This window comes from Leptidea sinapis, chromosome 3 (genome assembly GCF_905404315.1).
Source record: "Leptidea sinapis chromosome 3, ilLepSina1.1, whole genome shotgun sequence".
Taxonomy (NCBI): Eukaryota; Metazoa; Arthropoda; class Insecta; order Lepidoptera; family Pieridae; genus Leptidea; species Leptidea sinapis.
The window spans coordinates 7,613,690-7,631,204 of NC_066267.1; the positions used below are offsets into that span (position 1 = coordinate 7,613,690).

The 17,515-nt window shown below is 36.3% G+C and overlaps 3 protein-coding genes across 3 annotated transcripts; all 3 read left to right on the forward strand.

Annotated features, from left to right (window-relative positions):
- Window positions 1–319: 319 nt before the first annotated feature.
- Window positions 320–7,381, forward strand: LOC126979481 (uncharacterized). Its single transcript, XM_050828806.1, has 6 exons — window positions 320–492; window positions 781–846; window positions 2,710–2,834; window positions 4,073–4,192; window positions 5,805–5,886; window positions 7,068–7,381. Exons 2-6 carry the CDS (start codon window positions 797–799, stop codon window positions 7,219–7,221), a joined length of 531 nt encoding a protein of 176 aa, XP_050684763.1. The 5' UTR covers window positions 320–492; window positions 781–796; the 3' UTR covers window positions 7,222–7,381.
- A 5,520-nt stretch (window positions 7,382–12,901) lies between these two features.
- Window positions 12,902–13,697, forward strand: LOC126979329 (ribonuclease P protein subunit p20). Its single transcript, XM_050828572.1, has 3 exons — window positions 12,902–13,133; window positions 13,210–13,378; window positions 13,588–13,697. Exons 1-3 carry the CDS (start codon window positions 12,975–12,977, stop codon window positions 13,695–13,697), a joined length of 438 nt encoding a protein of 145 aa, XP_050684529.1. The 5' UTR covers window positions 12,902–12,974.
- Window positions 13,698–13,699: 2 nt separating this feature from the next.
- Window positions 13,700–14,111, forward strand: LOC126979483 (transmembrane protein 203). Its single transcript, XM_050828808.1, has one exon. It carries the CDS (start codon window positions 13,700–13,702, stop codon window positions 14,102–14,104), a length of 405 nt encoding a protein of 134 aa, XP_050684765.1. The 3' UTR covers window positions 14,105–14,111.
- The last annotated feature ends 3,404 nt before the right edge of the window (window positions 14,112–17,515 follow it).

Here is a 17,515-nt window from a genome sequence, read left to right on the forward strand (position 1 = left end):
GTAACTATTACATATTCTTTGCTATTACTTCTGTAGTTTACGAGTGCAACACGAAATAAACTAAAGTAAAGATTGAGTCGGTGGTTTAATTTACAAGCTCCCGACACGACAGGCTATTCCTAGCTTACCTAGTTTCCGTTGAATCTTTTCAGATTTTTCTATAGATGGATAAAGTTGGGGAAGCCAGGATTTCTTGCAGCATTAGCAAAAAAATATCCTGGCTACGACATTCTCTTGCCAAGTTGTACATAAGCAATAATTTACTGCCGTCAACCGCTCTGAAAGAAGAACAAAATGGCGTAGTGATGACAGCTCAAGTGACAATACTTTCGTACAATCTAAACTGTAAAAATATTCTCATTTATGTGTTTCCATGTGTTAAATCGATCCTAAAGTCTAAACATTTATTATGATTTCTAATTCTATTTGTCACCAACAAATTTTGATACGAAATATTCTTAGATATAACCCTTTCATTGTGTAAGCTGTAAAGTAAGTTATTGAATATATTATCTTCTTTTATACCTAATACATACATAGCGGAACTGGTAAACATAGTAGCTTCATTAATTTAAAACATTGGTTGATCGCTATTGTAGTAATCGTAGGTATTCTTATATCTGGCTTTCACAAGCACACAATTATAAATATAGCTACTTATCGAGAAATATTGTGATGATTTTTAAGTAAGATCCTGTGTCATCGAATAAACCATATTTATTTAAGTTTTTATGGTCCCTATTTTTGTTAATCCTTATTTAACACTACTTAAAATTTCAGAGATTTATTGAACTAAATGGGCTTAGTACAGTCAATATTTTGTTCTGTTATATTCTGCATCGAAAGGTAACGTTTAATTTTATATTATTATCTGTATACATTTCTGACAAGTCATATGACCTCCTAAAATGATCAGTTTCCAGTTATTGTTATAACTTAATGGCAACTAGATATAAGCGTGTCGAAACTCGACCCGTTGGCGTTGAGTAAAAACATCGCTTCAATGTGCGTTTCCTAATTATACGAGTGGGATGCTGAAAATATACCATCATGATTCCTGCAATAGAATTTCAGCATCACACGCTAAGACCTAATACGGACGTCCCAATACCGTCCTAACCAGATAAATGGAGTTCGTCCCCAGTGTGATTTTCGAGAAACTCTTTGCATGCGAAACCATATAAAACGAAAATTCGCAACCTTCGCTTACCTAGTCGATATAAAAGGAGGTCTCTTGTGATTGCTAACATATACACCAGAGCATGGAGCGCTGGAGTCTTTTCCACCTCCTAACGTTATTTTACTATCTTTAGTTTTAGTAGTTTTACACCTTTAGGTACGAGTATTCGCCACCAGGCTAACACAATTTTATCTTTAAAAAATAATAGTTAGAAAAAACTAAAAAGCACGCTTTATATAAAATTCAACTAAAAAATAGAAAATAAATTTAAAATAGTGTAAAAAAAATATATTTTATTGTAAAAAGAAGCGTGGGGTTTAGAAGAATTATTAATTTAATAATATCCTAAAAAGCACTCCACGCTTTTTTTACACTATTATCAATTTAAATTTATTTTCTATTTTTTAGTTGAATTTTATATAAAGCGTGCTTTTTAGTTTTTTTTAACTATTATTTATTTTTCATTTTTTAGTTAAATTTTCTATAAAAGCGTATTTTTAAAACTATTAAGTACTTGAACATCAATTCCTGCCTTATCGACTATAGATGAAAATTATATAAATTAACAAAAATCATATTTTGCAAATTGAATAATTGAATAATTTTATCAAATTAGTGTAATGTCATCGGTCCTCGATAAATCTACAAAGTTTGAACGAAATCTAGCCGTTTAAAGTGGGTCAAAATCGCGCCCAAAGAAGTCCGTTACAAACATACAGGTGAAGCTAATATAAATTGTGTCTAGCTCAGAGGTTTGAGGTATGCCTACTTTTTCGAATGGGCGCCGGTTCTGACTTTTAATAAGGCGACACTTAATGCCAACAACCTTGAGCGAGTGAGTAGGGAGTAGGTTGCGCCACTCCCCGCAACCACACAATGTACCCCCGCAATACACTTTGTTTTATTCCGATATGCTAACTAAACTCATGATAGAGATTAACCCCCTTATTCATAATAGTCTGCTAACTTAAAGCATTGCTAATTCTCACTCTGTCTTCTTCTATTGCCCTAAGTCAGACTGAGAAAAAACACTCCTAAGCGGCTGTTTTAAGTTAGCGGACCATTATGAATAAGGGGGTAAGTACATAATATTATCATGGTTAAATACGTTACATCCTGTATTAGTAATTTTTCCATTGTAAGGCGTTTATATTTTGAAGCCAATTTATTTATTGTATAATTTTTGTAAAGAAATCCCGTGGTATTTGCGCTATATATTAGTGTCGTAGTCTACTCGTGACAGTGGTCAGCAATTCACTGCCTCCCGTAACCAAGAGCACATAAATAACACTGTTTTACAAAAGTAAAATAGGTATTTATCAAAGTATTAAGGGAACAGTTTTTTTCATCATTTAATTTTTTCAAACATACTAACCGATTAGGTGTGACGTTGAATTTAAAAATCATAATCTATGTCCCAGAACACGTGCTAATAACATCTAAATTTGTATATAAATAAAATGGTTAGGTTATACGAGTTAAGAAGTCTTAAAATTCACAAAACAATATTATGTGAATTTCCTTTTCAGGGTCTTAACATGGACTTGCTGTGCTTTTGTCTTGATGTTAATCATGTTCACTATAATTGTACTGATGGTGTACGGTATATCGGTCGGTTACCATTACGCCCAAAAGGAACTGGCGTCGTTTGCTAGTAAGTTCTTAAATACAATATGTTTTCGTACTTATTCTCGTTATCTCGAAGGTCTATTACCTGTTAATATCATAGTGCGAAGGTATTACCTAAGACGTCTCAACGAAATCAAGTGTTGCATAGTTTTGAAGACAGTTACAGAGATCAAATCACTCGAATTATATTTAAGTATATTGTATTAAATATATCGTTGCCTTCTACCCACGGTACCTCCACGCTATGCCTAGTTTGGGGCAAGATAATTTGTGTAAAAGTGTATCAGTATTATTTGATTATTATTATATTAATATTTTTTGTCACTTAATTAATTGTTAGGTACTTACGTATTGAAATGCGCTCCGAAATACCTACGGATCATAATGGCTTTATTTTCTATCATATCTTCAAAATCTGATTGGGTACAGAATTATTTTGAGACTTATCAAAGCCTCGATGGCGCAATAGCTTGAACCATTAACTCTCATCACAGAGTCTCCGGTTCGATCCTCGCCCGCTAAGTACCATTTGACTGTGTCGATCATGCTACTCTTACAAAAAATACTCCAACACTATCGTGTTGATAAAGCATTGAGTCTTATGATGATATCATAGTTAGAGAATAGACTATCAGTTAATATCAACGGACTAACAACCACTGGAACAGCAATGCGAATGGGTGTACCACAGGGTTCCATTTTAGGTCCTTTTCTATTCGGCGTTATTTAAACGATGTAGCGCATTTCCTCAAAAAAAAACAATGTTTTTTCCTCCCATTTTACATTGGTTTACAAGGAATAATAATTAAATATTATTGATTATATATGCTTAATACAATTGAAAACAAATGCGTTAGTTTTACACTTCAAAGTTTACATTTTTGTCACACAATTCCACACACTTTCTTGGAATAACATGAAATAAAAAAGTGCAATGGAGTAGGTAGGGTAGTAGATGGGGATATTCACGCTTTGGCTAACAGACTGAGTTAAACTGCCCTTGCAGTTAGATAAAAGAATAAAAGATGATCACTTATATTTATTTTTATCCGTTTTGAAGGCTGATAGTTACCTACTGTATAGTCACACGTAGCGGAGCTAGTACCTGTTGTATTAACTATTAATTGCTGTATAGAGTACGTGCAGTTCATATTTTTCGATAATATATTAAATACTTTTTGTTGTAGCTTTGTACAAATTTTAGGACGTATTTCGCTCTTCTAAATTATGAGTTATACCTACTTAATCAATATTATTTTTTAGTGTCGTCAAGAACAACAACCCCGCCGGCTGTTTTAAGAGCTGGACCTGAAAGAGGACCCATCGTGAGACTGGTTGCTGTGAACAGAACTGAAGTAGAACACGCGCCGCAACCTATTCTTGGTATGTTCTGTAGCAGTTAAACCTTACTTCCAAAAATGCTATTATTTATTTATTTATAACTATGTCTATGTTTCAAATATGATTTTTAAGAAGTATTAGGGGCTGTAAAATAAAAGGCCACCTATTTGAAGATATTTATTCAAGTACGAAACAAACTTTGTTCACGTTGTAACTCGAAGCCGCGTCACGGAAACATTTCTGTCGCACAGTTACTTCTTCTGCTGCTTCTGAGAACTTCTTCATATATTTCGCGACTCGCCATACCTTTCTTTCTTTCTTCTTTCTTGTGCCCCTTATGTATTGACCGCTGTCTGATTATATAAAATTGAAAACGAGGAGAGTTGAAACAGCCTTGTTCAAATCCTATTGGTCTCCGCAACGCAATATTTGAAACTATTTTTATTTTTTATGGAATAGGAGGACAAACGAGCGTACGGGTCACCTGTTGTTAAGTGATCACCGCCGCCCATAATCTCTTGCAACACCAGAGGAATCACAGGATCGTTGCTGGCCTTTAAGGAAGGTGTACGCGCTTTTTTTGAAGGTACCCATGTCTGTGCCCTCCCCAGAATACGAAGGGCAGCCCGAGCTAGAGTGCTCGGGGAGGGATTCTCCGACTCTGGTGGAGCCGGTACCCTCCTGGGGTACTATCTCTTTAAGGACCGCTTTAATAATCTTTGTTGGGGAAGGGTGAGAGGGGATGGCCACCGGTCCTCGACACTAACCCATGCAAAACATAGCGGCACTAGGCCGCTACTTCACGCCGGTATTCTGTGCAAGTTTGGTAATTAACCCGGACGAGGCTCGATTGTGCTGACGTCAAAAGATGGCAGCGTGACTCTCCCACTTCTAAAAAGCTATTAAATTATTACTAAATTATTTTTGTTAGAGTTGTATTGTCCAAATAATATTGATAGGTTTTTATTCACTTATTACAAGATTAAAAAATTTATGGCGCTTACGTAGATTGCTTTTGGACAGTTTTGCGCATTTGCAAATTGCATGCACTTGAGATCAATACAAAATAGATAAAAAAGGGGATCAACGCTCTTGATTTGCTTTATATCTATTTTGAATGTATGCTGTTAGTAAGAATACCCTAGCAGTTTTATTGCAGCAGCTAGCAGGTATTAAAATTACTTTTGTAAAAAAAATTAAAGAAGTTAATATTTTGAATATGCTTAATCAGCGAATGGAGTCCGGGCTTATAGAAATGAAACTGACAGTACAAATGCGCGTCTCTCTCTTTCCAGAATATAAGCATAAGATACATGAATTACAAAATGTAACCTTATGTATATTATACAAAATAAATAAAAAGTATTATAGTATCTATACATACGTAATTTTTTCTCAAATTGCCAAACATTTACTTTTTTATAATAAATTCAATCAGCTATCTTGTATCTATCTTATAGTCTATTACTTAATTGTAGAATATGTAAACGATCAAAAATCCTTGGATATTATAATCATCTTAATTTTTAAAGCAAATAAATTACGATATACTATTATTCAAAGAGCGCAAAATAAACAGACAGAGTTTCCTACACAGGAATATAATATTAAACAAATATATGCTTTCTTACTAAGCTATTCCATTTCATTCCAGAGGTATACCAGACAAGGAAACCAGGAGAAAAAGTTTATTTGGAAACGTCACAAACTCCAGTTGTGCTTTTGGAAACGGAAAGGTCAGTTTAATATAATTAATTGCTTAGAATGTATATCAAATTTAAAGAAATCGTATACTAGAATTGGACGTTAAATAACTGGTAAACATAATATCTGCACCTATTAATAAATCTGATCTGCATTTGATGTTATTTACAGATACAAATATTTGTACACTTCATTAATCGGCTGAGGTAGACAAAAGTGCAAACATGTCACCTGATGGTAACTGATCACCACCTCCCGATCGCTCTTATAACACCAGAGTAAACACGAACGTTGCCGTCCACCTAGGTGGGTGTTCACGCGGTTTTTGAAAATTTTCATGGTGTATTATTGATCGGAAAACACAGTCTTCTCGAAAATTTCGGAAAGCGCATAACTGGGATGCATCATGAGATTAGAGCAATACTCCATATGTGGCAGGGCCTGCGCCTCAGAGACCCTTAAAATGTGGGCTTGAAGAAGTCTCTGGCAGTATTTTCGGTTCCTTCGGAGCTATTTTTTTTATCTTCCCGATGACTTCAAAATTTTTGAAGACCGCTCTTATCGACTAATGCTTTTTTGAGTTTTACGTAATGCTAGAACAAGTTGCATTATGTCCCATTCTGCGACCTTCTTAAGGTGTCGAGAGAGAATATAAATTTCTTCCGGCATTTTCTTACGAGAGTCAACATAGACGGCAACTGCATGTAATACAACATTGAAAGGCCGAAGATTGTGTTGGAGATAATACACAATCTTGGGGAACACCAGCGTTCGCGGGCTTTGAGACTGACCAACAACTGCGAACATCTAGTTGCGAATAACTAGTAGTTGCTGGTGATGCACCTGTAAAAAATCTGAGGAAGCCTATATCATCATGTGTTTTTCATGAAAAGTGCATTATGTAATACTCGAAAGCCTTAGCTTTCAAAGCCTTGCTATCAATGGCTGCAGATTGCTAATCGATCGTAGGTATATGTCGAAAGCCGTACTTTCGGTATTTGATCAGTGGTATCAAAGTAATTTAGTTTCTAGCGCCACATGAATGACCTCTTATCTCACCATCAGGATGACTGGCATTTATCTACAGCCCTGTTCTAACTTAGCTTTTACAAGGCGAATAGTGAAAAATGCATTTTTGAATACTTATTCTGTACCAAAATAATATAGTGCCAATGCATGTATTTTACAGGCCACATTTCTATGTATTTTACAGGCCACCCAAGCAGCCGCAATTCTTACCACATGAACGCGACTTAGCTCGGCGGCTGATCGGACGTTTTCGACGTTCTAAAAACAACACGTCAACTGTTTCTTTCTTCAGAGCACTAAATAGCAGCGAGCCCGCATTAATCCATTCGATTGCTTGAAATATCTCCACGTCTGATGAACTGGCGACGCTTTTTCCTATTGTTTGTTGCTTTGTTTGCTATTATTTTATATATTCGTTAATATATCTGTAGATTTATTTATATTAATGATAAATTGTAACAATTGTGAAATCAATAAAACTTTTTTATAATGTAATAATACATTTATTTTCAACAAGTTACACTTACAAGAACGTATACAACATAAAATTTTACACCAAAATTGGAAAACTGGAGTTTAAATCTGTTTTGTTCCCCACAATAGTGATGTTGCTTACGTCGTGAACTAATGATGTTATTCGGTTATCGATTGACGATGAATTATATCCGAAGAGTTTATAGAAGACTGTATTGTTATTATAAGATTCTGGCGGAGAATCTGCTTCTCTGCGCGCCACTCGATGCGCAAAGCCACGTTGAACTGCTTTGTCTAAAGAACGTAGAACGTGTCCAGGTGTTGGCTTTGTCGGTCCTGATCTCAAAGCACCGACGGCTACTGCGGCTTTTTCTAAGGGATACAGTTAAGCCATTAGTAAGAATTTATTAATATGAGGTAACTAAGTAGCGAAATAATTTACGTCCGCATTTTCTTGTCTCTACTGGTCAAGGGTATATGAGTGAGTCATATAGCCAAAACAAGGAATTGAGGTAACGATCTTGGCCTGTATATTACTCACTGCGAATATAAATAATATAACGAAATGCAACAAAAGAATGGACTTCCTACTCTTTCACTCGCTGTGCAACACATACTCAGTCTTTCGCTTCGTAGCTTTTATCGCCGAATTCGTTATATGTGGACATGTCTACACGGCCATGGCCTTATACGATCCGATATTTCACACTTTTAGAACAAAAATTCATATACATATTATCTAATAACTATGCTAATTTATCATCGGATATTATTTATAATTTGAATACTTTCGCTGCATGTTCATCCATTGATAATATGGAAACCCAGACATGGATAAGAATACTTATAAAATGTTGGTAACGGGGATTTAACTCTCAACCAGATCTCCGATACCACGTCTTGCTCTGGCGCATCAGGCTCCTCTCAAATATATATTAATCTTATTTATATCTTTATTTATATATCTTTCTTAAGTTGTCAACGTATATATACATTCATTAACATAAAATTAATAGGAATTTTCGCTAAAACACGTAAGTCAGATATATAAATGCAAACTTAATACTAAGGGATTCAGCTACTGAAATACGAACCCATAGATTCCACTGAATTCTGCACGAAGCAATAATGGAAGCCTATGCCGATGCCCATGACCATCACCGTAATTATTGTTACGGTAAGGCAGCACGTCAACATCGCACAAACCGTACATAGTGATACTCTGAAATATAATCACTCAGTTTATATGAATTTCATCTAGAGCTGGAACCTCCAAAGAAGCGGCCATCAACGGGTAGGTACTCTATCATGGAACGCTTGTACGGCGGTGAACGGCTAGGACAGATGATACCGTTTGACATATTGTATATCTGGTCATTACATTACTTAACCCCTGTCAAATTTTAAATACGTCGTACCTCGACCTCGCTATGGATCGATGGAATACAAAAAATATATAGTCACCGCAGAGTCCCATCCTGACACACTAAGTAGTGAGTAGGTAGTTTTGCGTGATTGCGCCTCAAAAAGAGTTAGATATTTCCTTTTTATTATAAATACATAGATATGGCATCTAATATCACAATTATAAGACAGAAATAAACACAAACCAATTAATTTCAGGACATTGAATAAGCGTCTCTAAACAAGATACACAGAAAGTTATTCATCATTACTGTCATTTACTCATTTACTGTCATTTACTGTCCTCTCAGGTCCACCTAGGGTGACTTTGTTTGAAAGAGTTTACAATGACGGCTCGAATAATCTTGTAAGATGTTTTATGATTCACTACCCTGTGCTTGTGTAGGTATAGCCTGCGAAGGCTAAAAAGGTATTTAAGAAGAATTTACCTACCTTTCAAGAGCATCTAAGAGGATGGACACAAATGAACTTAGGGAACAGCACACGCAGCCCATATTACTTCATGCCTTTGATATTATTTTAATAAAGTTACATCACATTAAGTTCGAGAACAATAATTTTTATTAAACATATGGAGTTTATGTACACTATATATGATTTTTAATCATTGCTTCCGCTATGAGAAACGGTGATAATAATGAATTGATAGATTAACTGAGAAGACGTTTTGTTTTAAAGTCAAAGCGACATTTCCAGACATAACTATTTCTTGACAGATATTTATTAGTGGAGATATGGATTGATCTAAGTAACAACAGCAAAAGCAAATACACACGCGATTCGTATATATCGCGTAGGGCGGTCATAATGTTAGCATAATAAGCTCGCGAGATATTGTGGTTTATTTAGTGCGATTTCTTTTGCGAACGCGAATTGCCTCAGAATAAAAAATGCAAGCACATAAGTCCGTATGTTGTATGAAAAACAGAAAATTCCTGCTGCGAACCATGAATTTTTGTTTTACTTACATAATCAGAAGGTAGCGAAAGTGGTGTTCGCGTACATGGCATGAGTACAATATTATTCTGAAGTCAGATCACTTTTTCTACTACTGGGAGGGTGACCACCTGAGACCTTACAATGGGGCCCCCATATTGAAGGATTGGCGAATAGACTTAGTTCTGCAGCATGCGCGATTAGAAATATTAGACAATTAACCGACGTAGATACGGCCCGACTAGTTTCTTTTAGTTATTTTCATAGTATTATGAAATAAACATCTTGACTGTTGCCTCTCCACATATTCTTGATAATGTAATGTATGTACATAGGCACATAGGTGAACTTGCTAGAAACTGTCATTATGGTTACATAATGTTAACACCTGGAACAAACATACAATGCCTACTACTCGGCTAAATCGAGTTAGTAAGTCTTTTGTGGGGCGTTGTACATGATTTTACAAGATCCCAGATAATGTTCAAAATAAATGTATTTCTTTTATTCTATTCTATTATTCTTTTATAAAATAATGTATTTCGTATACAAAAGAATTGTTAAAAAAAATTGTGTGTGACATAAATAACTTTCTTAATGATACCACTGATTGGGAATTGAGCGACCGCCTACAGGCTAATAAATAATAAATTTTATTGTACGATTTTACTTTGCAACAATATTTTTTATATAAAAATAAGAACTCCGCTGAGATTGTTGCGCCCGTTCTTCTCAGGTCTGAGGCGTACCTTTTAGAATGGGTGGTAGTTTTTGACTTTTATATCCTATTTTGAATAAAAAAATTTGATTTTGACACCACCAAGATGATTTCGCTTTTTAGCCACATTTACAAGTTATTTTGGAGGGACATTACTAATCGCCTCACGCGCATGTTTAATGAGTTCCTGCCAGTCGAACAAGCTGGTTCCAGAAAGAGTACGGGGACTACTTTTCATCAGATTATACAGAAGATCTATTATTATAATCATCCATGAGTGGCAAATGTGGCCTATGATAACATAAACGGTGATCTCAATGCAGTTTTAGCAGATGGGCTTAAAAATAAACGTGGAAAACACGAAGATTTTGAAAACGTCCATATAGCGCCGATTACGATAATAGTAGAGAAATGTACCTCAAAGTTGATGGCCACTACAAGTACCTAGGACACACAATCAAGTTAGTAAGCAAAAATCCAACTCAGCTGGGCAGCTATCGTCAAACTGCGCAGTACGTCCAATATCCCACAGTGCCTAAAAACTAAATGTGTGTATTATGGCAACGAAACACTGTCCTTAACTGTATGTTATGGAGGCTATTGTTTTTTATGGTTAACTGAAGGAAATATTGAGAGAGCTATACTCGGAGATTCACTAAGCATAAGAATCGGTAATAAATATATTCTCAAGTAGAACTAATACCACCGTAGAGGAAATAAATTAGTAAAATAAAGAGGCAATCAGCAGCCCGCATCACTCGCAGCGCTGATAATCGATGAGTACACCAGGTTCTCTAAATACGGGACAGCCCCCCACAAGATGGGCTGATGACTTGATAAAAGGAGCACCGAAATGTTGGACGCAGACCACCCAACATAGGTCGCTATGGAAATCTTTAGGAAAGGCCTATATATACATCTTCAGGCTATGATGAAGAACATTGAAAAAGAAATAGAGCATAATCAATCCACTAGTATATATTCTTCGATTCAGTATTCTATTCTATAGAAACTAATACGAATATAATATTATAAATTATCTCTTAATTTATTTTTTACTTTCTTTAAATGTAACCTAAAAAGAGTAGATATGCTGAGCTTTGAGCCTAAATAGTGTTAAATTCCATGTTGGCTTACAAGACTGCCAGAGCCATTAAAAAATTAATAATGTGCCAATGTCAAATGTAAAAAGGATACGTGTATACTTCAAACAGGAAAAAAGGGCGCGGGAAACGGTTAATCGATTGGTCATGTTTACTTTCGCTTTTTTATTTTAGAAAAATTAAGATTTATGGAACATTAGAGTGTATTAATATTTGTATTAGTTTTAGTGCATAGTTAGTGTCTGGGCTTGAAAAATGAAAACTTCAGTTTTCATTTTTCATAGTAATCGTTCGTTCTTATATAACGTGCCACCCGAATTAACCCGGAGGATGTTATTACAGTATCCACTCACAATATATTATCTTATGAATCAGAAATAATCATGGATAGTTGTCTTAATAAGCGAACAGATTGCAATTGAAATCATATAAATATGTTATTATATCCTGTTATAAGAAAAAAAGAAGCATGATAAAATAGTAGCAGATGATATAGGGGATATCACACACGAAGGTAGTAAAACTAGTGACAACACTATCGAAACCTGTACTAAATCTTTTGAAAATACTTCTTCCATATACTACCCGCAAAACCTTCTAACGGTCAGGATTCCTAAAGTTATAATTAATAATAATTCCTTAATTAATAGAAAGTCTATAAACAATCATCAAACATTCCAGATTTTCTTCCTATATACTTAGACAGAGTGGAAAAGGATTTTCCCATTCTGTTCTAGCTAAAAAACACACTTTATATTTTAAATTATTTATAAGCCTCTTTGTGAATGAGAATATAACTTTGGAGATATGTATGTATGTGTGTACTATGTTCCTGCCCTGTATATAAACTAGCGAAAGACTTGAAAAAGAATTCTAAGGGAATCAATATTGAGAAAATAAACGCATTTAATGCCTTTTTAACTTCTTTTTAGATGTATTGAAATAACTCACTGTTCCTTTCCCTACATCCACAAATACTCTTCTTTATTCTGATAACGCTTTCATATATACTACACTTTCTAAATATATTTATTTATAGTAATAATGTATAGCTGTCAATACGTACAATACCTACATAGATTTTTTCCGTAAATAATACTATTTAATCTAATTTAGTAACTACCTATAATTTTATCTCCGATCCAAATTTCGGTGTAACTTAAAAGCGATTCTTTTCCCTAATTTATTAGAAAAAAAACACTTGATTACCTACTGAGAAAGTGAACTCAAATACTTCAAGCGGCCGATGAACAGAACGTACGAGCCAAAAATTCTTTAACAGGAGTGGAAAGAAAAAACATAGGATGATAGTCCATGACTCTTGCCTGTCCCGAACGGGACAATTATAGAAAACTGAAACAGTTCATGTCAATGTCACTTGAAAATTGAAATAATAATACAAAGGTACTCTGTGGAAATATCAAATAACACTATTATGGAGAATATTTCAAATGAAGATACTTCGCAAAAGAAACCAGAACAAACTAAACAAAAACGTATTGTTAATGATAACTATATCGTAAAAAAAAGAATTGCTTCTCGACCGAAGGGTGGAGATAACGTTATTTTTGTTACAAGGAAAACAAATTTTAAGGCAATATTCAAGTTTTGATTGAAATATTATTTTCATTGATTAAACAATAACTAATTTAACAAATAATTTTATTCAGGCCCAGCTAGACAAATGCTGTGAGTTGCTGACGAAAGGAGAAAATGAAATAATAATACATGGACTTGGTTCTGCAATTCAAAGATGTTGTAATCTAGCTTTACAGGTTGAGAAAAACTTTGCAGGCACCTGTGAACTCGAAGTAAACACAGGAACTGTATGTTTAGTCGGTGAGATTATTTCAATGTAATTTTTATCTTTATACTGCCTCTTCAACTAAAGTAGTTACTTTCATACATATTACCTATAAACATTATATAGTAATGAAACATATTGTTCATATGAACTAAAGAAAGCTATGCCTTACAGAAACCTCTATAAAACTAGTATTTGAATTTATTAAGGAAAGGGAAAATAAGTACTTTTATATTTGTTACAGATGACTTGGAACCACTTACTGATGATTTAGACTATGGCTCACAAGTGCGAAATAACTCAGCTGTTCACATAAAAGTCTCCCGAACGGCTATGCTTGGAGCTAATCAATAAACATGTTCTTCTCTCTCAATGAAATAGTGCAATGGATTGGACTAACTGTGTTTGAAATATGGATTAATTTGATAACAATCACAATTTTCTCTGCCCTGTTAGCTCTTAAAATAGATGGTGTTGTTAATAGTGCTTGGTGGACAGTATTTGCACCATTGTTTGTGAGTGATGCAATGAATGCATATTTTTGTTGTATTGTTTGCATTCGGATGACATTACAGAGTTATAAAGCCTCAATATACAGAGCTTGTTGGAGTTGTATATTCCTTGGTTTAACTTTTGTATTCAAATTTTTATTATGCCGGAAGCTTCAAGGTGATTCAGCCATAGAATACAGTGAAGTTTTTGCACCATTATTTATATTGCTACAGTTAATAGCTGTAAGGGCTTGTCAATTACACCAGTAATTAAGTACTTGTGTATATTATTTTACATTATTTGCATAATTTAGCTTGGAAATAAAAATAATATGAATGAAAAACAAAGTTGTTGGATATGAAATAGTAAATGAAGTGTTGAAATGTTAACCTCTGATTTATACATTTTTCCATTTCCCACCATTATGAAAAAGGTTGACATTAAACTCAATGAGAAGAAGTAGCAACAAACTAATAGCTATTTTTTAAAGCAATTTTTACAGGTTCATAATTTTCAAATTATTTTTATTACAATCTATGTAAAAAATATTCAAATGTCTTGTGACTTACTCTTACTTGTAATAAAACTGTAGAGGTCAAATATCTGTACATAGAAAAAAATGCTGAGTCAGATATAAGTAAGAGAAATAGAACAAATTCAGATTTTTTTCAAATTTTATGTTTCTCTGTATTTTTTGTGTATAGCCTAATCTCTAAAGCTCTTGTACCCATTTAAATGAATATTTGCATGGTAGTATCTAATATCCCCAGTGAACATCTTAGATGCTTTTCATTGCGGAAAATTACAGAGTTAAAGAACTATAGTTATTTCTAAAGCTTAGTATGTAACAACTGAGGCACCTAATTTAGTAAAATTCGGCATGTTGATACCTTATATTCCATTCAAACAATATGTATTATAAATTCCATCCTAAAAGTGACTGGTTCCGGCAAGAAAGTAACACATTACAAAAACAGTCCAGAAAAGTGTCTTTCATATTATATCAATTGTGTGTGAATTGATAGAAGATATGATTAATAGGAACATAACATCAATACTAAACTTAATCTTACAAACCTGTTAAAAACTAAACACTACCTTGTGGTTTTGCAGTCAAATAAAAAAACGAGATATTAATAATTATAGTACCACTAATTTAAGTAATGCTTATTTCAAACACATTCAGCAAAGACTTTAGGGACGGCGTAAGTATATAATATTCTACAGATCTTTATAAAAATTGATAGATCAACCTAAAACCCTCCTCTCAAAACTTCCATCATTTGGGCTTCCTGAGAGCTTGTGCAAGTGGACCTCCAACTCAAAGCTTCCTCACTGGGAGCAGCATTCAGGTCGTTGTCAATGGATATTGCTCGAACCCGAAGCCCGTGAATGCTGGAGTGCCCCAAGGCTGTATGCTATCTCCCACACTATTTCTTCTGCATTTAAATGATATGTTGGACACCTCCAACATACATTGATATGCAGACGACAGCACTGGTGATGCCGTATACACGGGCCATGCAGGTCTCTCTCGGGCAATCGTCGAGCAGTGCCACGAGAAACTTGTGTCTCCTATCAAGTCCTCTCTTGAGAAGATCGCGGAATGGGGTAAATTGAACCTTGTCCAATTTAACCCCCAGAACACTCAAGTTTGTGCGTTTACCACTAAATAAACCCAATTTGTCGTATCACCGCTCTTCCACAGCACTTCCCTTAAAGCCTCGCCTAGTATCGGAATACTCGGTCTCGAAATCTCGAGCGACTGCCAATTTCGTGACCATCCTGAGGGTAAAGCCAAATTGGCTTCGAAGAAACTAGGCGTCATTAATAGAGCACGGCAATACTTCAAGCCGGCCCACATTTTAACGCTCTGGTCCGGCCACACATGGAGTATTGCTGTCATCTCTGGTCCGGCCACACATGGAGTATTGCTGTCATCTCTGGTCTGGCGCACCCCAGTATCAGCTCGACCCATTTGACCGCGTGCAACGCAGAGCAGCTCGAATTGTCGGGGACCCAGTGCTCTGTGAACGGCTAGATAACTTGGCGTTGCGTAGAGACGTCGCTTCATTATGTGTCTTCTACCACATTTATCACGGGGAGTGTTCCGAAGAGCTGTTTAACCTGATTCCTACCGCCGAATTCCACCTTCGCACGACACGCCACAAGTTGGGATATCATCCCCACCATCTGGATGTGTGGCGGTCCTCCACAGTGCGGTTTTCAAGGAGCTTTTATTATTGTGGTGAAAAACCGTAACAGATCAACTTGTTTCAACTCCCCTCATATCGAGGTAAGATGAAATAGGGGTCGAAGAGACATATTATTTTTGAGAAGTATTAGGGTTATTGAAGGTATTTAATAAAATTAGACTTTTTAAGTACCTACGAAACACACTTTGTTCAGGTAGTAACTCCAAGCCGAGTCGCGGACATTTATCAGTCACAAAGCTACTTCTGCTGTGAGATCATATATTTCGCGGCTTGCCATACCTCTGTCAGTCTTTCTTTTATAATCAGTAGGCATTCACAGGTACAAAAAAAATACAAATTAAGTCATCAAAAATTATATTATTATGACATTTAAGTAAGTAGCCCTGCGCTTCCCCGGGGCGTAAAAAGAATAGGGTAGTCCCAGGCCCAAGGGTGTCGTAAGAGGCGACTTATTGAAAGTGGGAGAGTCACGCTACCGTTTTTTGACGTCAGTACAATCGGGCCAGACTCGTTCGGGTTACTTACCACACTCGCACAGAATACCGGTGTGAAGTAGCGGCTTAATGCCGCTATGTTTCGCATAGGTTAGTGTCGAGGACCGGAGGCCATTCCCCCCTCCCCCCTTCCCCCCAACAAAATATGAGAGCGGTATTCAAACAGAAATTACCCCAGGAGGGTACCGGCTCTAGTAGAGTCGGAGAATCCCTCCCCGAGCATTCGCGCTCGGGCTGCCCCTCGTATTCTGGGGAGGGCACAGTACCGCGTATGTCACAGGACAAACAGGGCAGCAACACCACGGTACCCCGCTCCACGCTTAATGTGGACTTTTGTAACATCCGGGGAATTCACTCCAACTTAAACGCCGTCCACCACCACTTTGAGACGGCGCAGCCGGCGTTGTGTTTCCTTACGGAAACGCAGATATCTCGACCTAGCGATATGTCATATGCCGGGGTATGTGTGTACGTTAGGGAGGATATCTGCTGTCGCCGTCTCGGCAATTTTGAGGTAGGGACCTGTCTACTCTCTGGCTCCGCGTAGATTTAAAGGACCGCGTCCGCATCTATGCGTGTGTTTACAGGTCCCATAGTGGTAACGCAGAAACCGATCATCTCAGGGGCTGCGTTAAAGCGGCAATTGACGACGTGCTTGCACAGATCCCCTCCGCTGAAATCGTAGTCTTGGGTGATTGGTGCCGAATGGCTTGGATCACGTACCACAGACTACGCACGGCGATCTGTGCACAATTTTGCATTGGCGTATGGTCTGTTCCAATTGGTTGAGTCGCCTACGCGGCTCCCGGATGTGGATAGCCACATACCGTCATACATAGTTACCAGGTCTCTGTCGACGCCCCACTCGGAACGTCCGACCATTGCCTGGTCAGGAGTGTAGTGCTCATCCGACGCCAACGTCGCAGACCACCAGCGACCCGCCGCGTTTGGCACTACAAGTCAGCAGATT

Excerpts from the sequence above, each read along its gene's own strand:
- LOC126979481 (XM_050828806.1), top strand. The coding sequence starts at position 797 with ATGGGCTTAGTACAGTCAATATTTTGTTCTGTTATATTCTGCATCGAA. Across the intron at positions 847-2,709 it reads GTTATATTCTGCATCGAAAG|GGTCTTAACATGGACTTGCT; the intron begins GTAACGTTTAAT and ends TTTCCTTTTCAG. Across the intron at positions 2,835-4,072 it reads GGAACTGGCGTCGTTTGCTA|TGTCGTCAAGAACAACAACC; the intron begins GTAAGTTCTTAA and ends ATTATTTTTTAG.
- LOC126979329 (XM_050828572.1), top strand. The coding sequence starts at position 12,975 with ATGGAGAATATTTCAAATGAAGATACTTCGCAAAAGAAACCAGAACAA. Across the intron at positions 13,134-13,209 it reads CAAGGAAAACAAATTTTAAG|GCCCAGCTAGACAAATGCTG; the intron begins GCAATATTCAAG and ends AATTTTATTCAG. Across the intron at positions 13,379-13,587 it reads AGGAACTGTATGTTTAGTCG|ATGACTTGGAACCACTTACT; the intron begins GTGAGATTATTT and ends TATTTGTTACAG.
- LOC126979483 (XM_050828808.1), top strand. The coding sequence starts at position 13,700 with ATGTTCTTCTCTCTCAATGAAATAGTGCAATGGATTGGACTAACTGTG.